The following is an 8349-nucleotide window of genomic DNA, read 5'->3' as shown; positions in this document are numbered from 1 at the left end:
ATAGATAAAATTAAGGAACAAGTTTTATTGGGACTAAACCGTAAGAAATCCCGCTTCGACCCAAGAATTAAAGTTTCTTAGAATAATGTTTTACATTTTTTGGAATTTTTTTAGAATTTTCTAGGCACTTGTTTTCTTGCCAGAAAACGCTCACTCGGATTCCGTTCACCGGAATTTTTTTTACTTGAGCTTTAGGGATCTTAAAATGACTTTCTAATTTAGACAAGTCTAATAGTATAAAAATTTTCGAAAAAAGAGGTTAGAAATGTCAGAAAAATGTATTTTAAAGAAAAGAAATAAAACAATTTTCTGTTGGAACAATATAAGTATTATGTTGGAACAAATGGTACATTGCTTTGGAACAACGTAAGTAGGACAAAAAATGTGTCCAGAAAATTATCAAAAAATTTCAAAACATGTAAAACATTATTTTAAGAAACTTTAATTTTTGGCTCAAAGCGAGATTCCTTACAGTTTTTACCCAATAAATTGTTGAAGCATGTAAAATGGATAAAATTAAGGAAAAAGTTTTATTGGGACTAAACCGTAAGAAATATCGCTTCGACCCAAGAATTAAAGTTTTCTAGAATAATGTTTTAAATTTTCTGGAATTTTTTGAGAATTTTCTGGACACTTTTTTTCTTGCCGGAAAATGCCCACCCGGATTCCGTTCACCGGAATTTTTTTTACTTGAGCTTCATGGATCTTAAAATGACCGTTTGATTAAGATGAGTCCAACGGTATAAAATTTTTTGAAAAACGAGATTGGAAAAGTTGGGAAAATGCATTTTAAAGAAAAAAAATAAAACAATTTTCTCTTTCCTTTTATTTATAAATTTCTCACCTCCTTTTGGTTAATTACGAAATTGGTCATTGTCACACAATAAGGCTTGTCACACCATAAGCAATGTGTCACACATGATCTCTCCTCTATATATATATATATATGCATATTTAATATATATTTCATTAGTTATTATTAGTTTTCATCACAATTCATAACTCAAATAAGATTTAACCCATAAAAAATGACACAAAAAGGTTAAACAATTGAGTTTTTTAGGCAGATAATTAGGTTTTGACAAGAAATAAAATACATTATAAACTTTAATATATATGTTATTATTTGAAATTTTTCTCCGAGCTTGTGTTTTCCAATCACAAGTACCATATACTGTTCTGAAATCTCGACAATAATATGATTATTTTTCTTTATAAATAGTTTAAACTCATATGGAGTATGTTATAAGGCTTTTCTGTTTTTTACTCTATTTATTCTATGCATGTATGATGAATTTGGTTAAACCTCATTAGAAGCTCGATAAAAGCTCGGCTCGGTCAAAGCTAATCAAATCTCGATTCGAGAGGGCTTAGCTCGAGATTTTAACGAGCCAATACCGAACCTATCTAGGATTCGGCTCGGGTCGGGTCGGCTTGGACCCCTATATAAAATAACGAAAGTATATTAGATAGTAAAAGACTAATAAATAGTTACCCTAACCCTATTATTATTTGTGAGATAGATAGAGTATAAGAAAATGAAAAAGAAAAAGAAAGGAGGAATGGAGCGAAGACAATAATAAGACGTATAAATCTCCAAGTGATGATTAAAGCCTGCATGAGTTCAATAATTGCAAGGATCCCAAAAGCATGACATATCTTCATTTCTTCTACATGTTTTTATTTATTTTCTTTTAAGGCCACCCCCACACCACGCGTATGGTACGGGACCACCCATCCCATATTTCATTGGATACCCATTTTCTATTTTATAAATTTAATTAATTAGGTGCTTAAATTAAAAGACACAAAAGAACATCTGTTTGGCTTTTGCCCCTTTCAAATTACTACTACAAATCTACTTTTCTTGGAGAAGTAAAACTTTGGTCTCTTTGTCTCCCTATTTTATACTCCATAACCCATCTACTTTCTTTTTTTAATGAATTACTCCACATACTAAAATATTTGCCTAAATATCTTTTTCTTTCACCTCATTACATTTAATTTCAACAACTTTAATCATATTATTTTCTTTTTTAACAGTTTTCAAAAACTACACTGGAACTCTGCATCTAAATAAATAATAGAGACACTACAAAGATTTGTAATATTAATGTCCTAGATTTGTTTTTTAAAAAAAATTTAATACACTATTTTACCATAAGAGAATAAAAAATACAATTGAGGTATTGAATTAGTTTTTTTTTAAAGCAATGTATTGAATTAGTTCAAACCATTTGTTTGTTTTTCAAATGTATCGTTCAATTATGTCAGTTACTATTGCATTTTTTTTCAAAATTAAAAGGCGAAAAACACAATTAAGCTCTCGAACTTTGGTTGTTTTAAAGATTAAACCTCTAATCATTTATTTTTCCACATTGATAATTGATTCTATTATGGATTAGGTCCTTATTTAAATTTTTCCTTGAGTTTGGACTGCATGCATCGTTAGGACAATTCGACTTGCTGACATTGACAAATAAAAATAAGAATTCATTGATTAGGAGAGATAAAAATTAAAAACTAAAACGAAATTATAGAAATTAATTTCAAATATATTCTTCCAAACTCGATTTTCTCCTTTCCCATTTTGTGATTTTTAACATTAGAATCGCCAAATCGATCTTCTCATCTCCTAAACTCGATACAAAATATTAAATGGATTAACACTATTATCCTGCTCCAAGATATTGATATTATAAAAGTTTAATTTTAATTTTGTATAAAAAATGTAAAAATAAGTATTTTTTTTTTAATTGATTGGACACTTTTTCTAAGTTGTGTTGTGTGCAGCGGACTCAAAATTTCAGGACCTGTGTCAAAGCTCTAAATTAAATACAGTAGTTTTTTTAATTAACTTTTCCCTTTTTTCTTTTTTCTTTTTTCTTTTTTCTTTTTTCTTTTTTCTTTTTTCTTTTTTTAGTTAAAGAAATGGAAAAAGTAGAATTTTTGTGGTCAAATATGGTGCTGTGCTCTTTCTGAGTCTCTGAGCATCTATAATATGTCTTCGCCTCCCAATGTGTCTTGTTTTTCCTTTTTCTTCTGTTCATTTATCACGCTTAATTTTTGTTTAGCAATAATTACGACATTTTCTGAGCGAATAATTAAATAATTAGTAGGATAAACATGTTAATCTTGATTATGAAGTTTTTATTTTTTATTTGTCGACATTAATTGAAGCACGCTTAGAGCTAATCTGAGAATATAATATTTTTTTAATCACCTTATCCAATGATTGAAAGCCATGTGGACCAGGACGTTAAAGTGTGCTGTTTGGTTGGGGAGTCAACGGTCCAAAAGCCAGTCATTTCAATCCTAATTATTATTATTAATTGCGATTAGTATATTATTCTTAAGTTGGGAAACCGGTAAATATTTGGACTAATGCTAATTGGGTTTTCATCAACTAGTTTATCATATGAATGAAAACAAAGAAAAACAATTGGATCAATTTTACCATTATACAGATAGCTGGACCATATCATGTCAAGTCAATAATTTAATATTATGACATTTTAAAAATATAATATTAATTAATTAATTAGTTTTCTTATATGTTATTTAGAATAATAACATAATTAATTTACATTTAATACTTAACTTCTAAAATATTACTAGTTTCTACACAAAAGATTATTTTCATTTTTAAATAATTATTACAGTTTAATTAGAATTGCCTGTATTAATATATAGGCCTAATATACAAATAACCCCCTGAATTTGTCTAAATGTTGCAACTGCCCCCTCAACTTTTAATTGTAACAATTTACCCCTTAAACTTGTTCAATTGTAAAACATAACCCCAAATTGGAAAATTTTTTACCCCGTACTTGAAGCAACAGTAAAAGCGTTTCCCCGGATTCGTATCACGCCAAAGATCTGATTATCACACTCCACGAGCATTGCAGATTTTGCATTTCACGCGTTTCTTCAATTGCAGTCAATGTCAGCAATTTGGGGTTATGTTTTACAATTGGACAAGTTTAAGGGGTAAATTGTTACAATTAGACAAGTTCGAGGGGTAAGTTGTTACAATTGAAAGTTGGAGGGGGCAGTTGCAACATTTGAACAAGTTCAGGGGGTTATTTGTGTATTAAGCCTAATATATATCAATGTTATAAAAAAATAATGGTGATGTTTGACAAATAACTGTTAGCTGATAACTAATTAGTTGATTTAACTAGCTAATTGTGTAAACTTATTTGGTAAAACTCAGCTGATTGTTAATAGTTATTTGTGTAAAATAACAAATAAAGACATGCCAAATCTTTTATTTGAACTTAAAAAGTAGTAATTAAGGATATAAGTGTCATTCAAAATAGAATTAGCAATAAATTAATAGTAATAAAAAAAAAGTTGTTAAAAATACAAATTAAAAATGGACATAATAAAAAGGTGAGAGGGAGTATGTATTTTGAGAGTATTAAAATTAGAATTTATACAGTATATAATACCGTATAAAATTAGTAATTTAGAGATAGAGATTGCGTAATATGTTGATAGATATAATAAAAAGTGTGAAAGAATAAGAATAGTAAAATTGTATAATTGTGTTTGGTAACAAGACATTAATAATAATGATGGAAAATGATAATAATGATGATGTTGATAATCATAATTGTTAATCAATTTTGTTATAAGTCATATGGAAAAAGTCAAATACAGCAACATGGCAACATCATCTCTACCTCTACTAGATTACTACTATTATTGCTATGTTTGGCCCCTTCGCCACCCTAATTTGTTTGGTGACCAACATAATAATTTGAATGATTGGGAACTAATAATACTTTCATTAACACTACAATTTTCACAATTAACTCTATTTCTATTATATTTTCTTTTATGTTTATAAAGAGTTAAATATTTCCATAAAAAGAGAGACTTAAATAGTGATGTTAAGAAAATTACAGTTCACATGCTTTATTAATTAACTTCTATCAGTTTTCAATAATAGTAAAGAAAATTAGAATAGTAGTATAATTATTCTACTTTAACCATGATTAATTAAAATTAATCAACTTTAATATAGTTAAATTAAAATAGTTGTCTTCTAAAAAAATAGAATAATTATAAAGGAGGTTAGAAATTGAATGGAAAAAAATGTATTATTTCTCCATAACAAGTAAATGTATTCTTGTCCAATAACAAGTAAGAGTAAAGCATTACATATAAATAAACAAACAGTCCGTGGATGTGAAAAGGTATTTGGATGAAATAATAATATTATAGAAAAGGTCAAAAGATTTGAAAAATGGAAATTCTATTAGTGATTATTTAATTATTATAGTACTAATAAATAAGGAGAGCAGGAATATCTGAGAGAAAATCTCTCTCTATCTATCTCGTGTGGACCGTTGTGTATATTTATATAGATTCACGTGTGTTTGTCAAACTGGATTTGTCGGTCAATCTTTATACCCCTTCTTCTTAAACCAAATATAAAGAATAACAAAGTGAAGATCCATCCATCCAAGAATTTCTGATCATATTTGGATACAATTTTTTCTCTATTCTTTTTTGTTCTTGTTCTTCGTAAAAGAATATGGAGCTAGCTTTGAGCTTAGGTGATAGCTCTAAAGCATTGAAGTTTCTAGATAATACGACTCCTAAGATTTCAAACAATAAAGATGTAGGCTTTTCTATGGGTTTAGGATCATCTCAAGAAATCAAAGATCCCGTCCAGCTTCAGCTTGATCTGCTTCCTTTCACTCCTGTTCCTGTTCCTCGTAGACAGATTCCTTTTCCATGGCTTCAAGATAATCGTAAGTTTTCATCTCTCCTGTTTTTTGTGTGTGTATGTTTTGTTAGAAAAGGTAAGTGAAAAGTGATGATGATGTTGCAGTGGGGTCTGAAACAGATGGATCCGGTAGAGAAGTGAAGAGGTTATCGGCGGAGGAGACAGAAGAAGGAGAAAACAGTGGTGCGTCGTCGTTTCAGATGGATTTTGGTAACAGAAATGGTAGGGGTAGTAAAAGAGATATGGAGAGTGATGATGATGAAAACGGATTGACTCGGAAGAAACTGAGACTGTCTAAAGAACAGTCAGCTTTTCTTGAAGAGAGCTTCAAAGAACACAACACCCTCAACCCCGTAAGTCCAAGTCAAAAAGTCATGTTTTATTTTTTTGTTTTGCTTAGTTTTACAGTGGAATAATTGAGAATGATTTTGAGTGCACAGAAGCAGAAGATTGGTTTAGCAAAGCAGTTGAATCTTCGGCCTCGGCAAGTAGAAGTGTGGTTCCAGAACAGAAGAGCAAGGTATGTATTATGTTTTCCTTTGAGATGAATTACTAGTGTGGTGTGGAAACAGAATAGAATAATGATGGGTTAAAGAAAACAGGACAAAATTGAAGCAGACAGAGGTAGATTGTGAGTATTTAAAGAGATGCTGCGAGACACTGACAGAAGAGAACAGGAGGTTGCAAAAGGAATTGCAAGAGTTAAGAACTTTAAAAACCTCACAACCTTTCTACATGCAACTACCTGCTACCACTCTCACTATGTGCCCTTCATGCGAGCGCGTCGCCACCACCACCACCACCAAAAACCCAGTTAGGAACAACTTACACCTTTTCTCTCATGCTAAACAACTTCACACCGCATCATAACTCTTTCACACCATCTTCTATACACAACTTCCCTCTATGAGTTTTTTTTTTTTTTGGCATTTTCCGATGACTATTGGGTGCTCGATCCTTTCGTCCCCGTCCTCATTACTCGTCATCATGTAATTAATCAGACAAAAAAATATATATTACGGAAAATTAAGAAAGAAACCTGTATTCCATCTGTTAATACTTTGGCTTCCAAATTACTATATATTATATTTGTTTATTTAAATTTACTTCATTCAGATTCGATTTTTATTAGGAAAATCTCAAGTTTTGTGGGAAGTTACTATCTAATGTAATTTTTACATTTTTATAGTTTCAATTAATTATGTTAGGTTAGGTTGTGCATACAATCTCATGTGTTTGGTATGATTTTATTTCTTTCTGTCAGTTTGTTATTTTCTTCCTGCCTTATGCCTCAAAATAAGCTGAATTTAGGGATTGGGCATAAAAAGTGACCAGCAATACTATAATGGAAATTACAAGTTGTGGTTGGCAACCACCATTTCTCTAAAATAACTAACTAAATTCATAGCAAAAGTCATACTTTTATATCATTAATTCAATGCCTCAAAATTAAGAGTAATAATTAGTCATAATCATCTTTTGTCTATAGAAACAATTACTCTCTTCTCAAATTGCTAAAGTGATTGTTTAACTACCAAATGTTCATGTCATCTCATCTTAACATTTTTTCATACAACTTCATTTTCTTCAAATTATATTATCGATATTTTTTTATGCTAATTAAGAGTAAACGATTGGCGCCCATGCCAGACTATATTTATACAATATCGACATTATTATCAAGATATTTGAAATTTATTACTAAAAGTATGAGATTTAAATTCCAATATAACTTTCCATGGATGGTGGTAGTTGTTTTCATTTAATGAAAATTAGTTATAATTCATAAATTTCCATAACATCTTTCAACGTTTAAAATTAATTAAGGGGTTATAGTAACAAATACACCCTAATACGAATACGAGTTTAAGTCTTACCTCTTGTATAACAAAACTCGTTGGAAAGATAAACAATGGAATAATTAGATAAACCACAATAAAGAGAAAGATAAAAAAAAAAATTGAAGAGTATAACTACTGAAATTGTATTAAGAATGGAGATGAACTCAAGAATTGTACAAAGGAGGATTACAACTGATAAGAATTGAAACTAACTATTAAGCTATATATCAATATTTTGAAAACCGGCCGGTCGAACCGCGAACTAGTCAAGTGTCCGGTCCGGTTTTAACTATACAGATTTAACTATATTAGATCGATCGCATTAACCCGGGGTTGAACCTCAAACCGGTGTTGAACCAGTGAACCGGATTGAACCTGGTTTTTTGCCATTAAAAAAAAAATTTAAATTAATAAAAAACTAAAATTAGACAACAAAACAACCTATTTAATTTTAATTTAATTTATTATGTTAAACTATGGGTTTGATTTTAGACGTGTGAATTTTTAATTAATTTGTTAAATTAAAGATTGGTTATAATGTGTGAATTTTTATATTATCTGTATGCATTTTTAATTTTTAATTAATATGTTAACTTAAGAATTCTTTATTATAGGCATGAAATTTTTAATTTTATGTTCAATGAAACATGATTTTATTTTTTTTATATATATATATTGTTATCTAGTTGAACCAGTCCGGTTCAACCGGTTAAACCTATTGAACCTTGAACCAATTGTCTCACCGGTTCAACATCCAGTCCGGTTTTC

The 8349-nt window shown here is 29.6% G+C and overlaps 1 protein-coding gene across 2 annotated transcripts; it reads left to right on the top strand.

Annotated features, from left to right (window-relative positions):
• The first annotated feature begins 5342 nt into the window (after window positions 1-5342).
• Window positions 5343-6846, top strand: LOC136208089 (homeobox-leucine zipper protein HAT14). Of its 2 annotated transcripts, none has more exons than XM_065998925.1 (4): window positions 5343-5765; window positions 5861-6093; window positions 6181-6260; window positions 6343-6846. In XM_065998925.1, the coding sequence occupies exons 1-4, from the start codon at window positions 5546-5548 to the stop codon at window positions 6608-6610; spliced, it is 801 nt and encodes a 266-aa protein (XP_065854997.1). In that variant the 5' UTR covers window positions 5343-5545; the 3' UTR covers window positions 6611-6846. The 2 variants fall into 2 exon arrangements, with proteins under 2 accessions (XP_065854997.1, XP_065854996.1); XM_065998924.1 differs by having other exon boundaries at window positions 5344-5765; window positions 5846-6093.
• The last annotated feature ends 1503 nt before the right edge of the window (window positions 6847-8349 follow it).

This window comes from Euphorbia lathyris, chromosome 10 (assembly GCF_963576675.1).
Source record: "Euphorbia lathyris chromosome 10, ddEupLath1.1, whole genome shotgun sequence".
Classification (NCBI taxonomy): Eukaryota; Viridiplantae; Streptophyta; class Magnoliopsida; order Malpighiales; family Euphorbiaceae; genus Euphorbia; species Euphorbia lathyris.
The sequence above is the reverse complement of the archived record's forward strand: the minus strand, read 5'-3'. Positions and strand labels throughout refer to the sequence as shown.

Excerpts from the sequence above, each read along its gene's own strand:
- LOC136208089 (XM_065998924.1), top strand. The coding sequence starts at position 5,546 with ATGGAGCTAGCTTTGAGCTTAGGTGATAGCTCTAAAGCATTGAAGTTT. Across the intron at positions 5,766-5,845 it reads TCCATGGCTTCAAGATAATC|TGGGGTCTGAAACAGATGGA; the intron begins GTAAGTTTTCAT and ends ATGATGTTGCAG. Across the intron at positions 6,094-6,180 it reads AACACAACACCCTCAACCCC|AAGCAGAAGATTGGTTTAGC; the intron begins GTAAGTCCAAGT and ends TTGAGTGCACAG.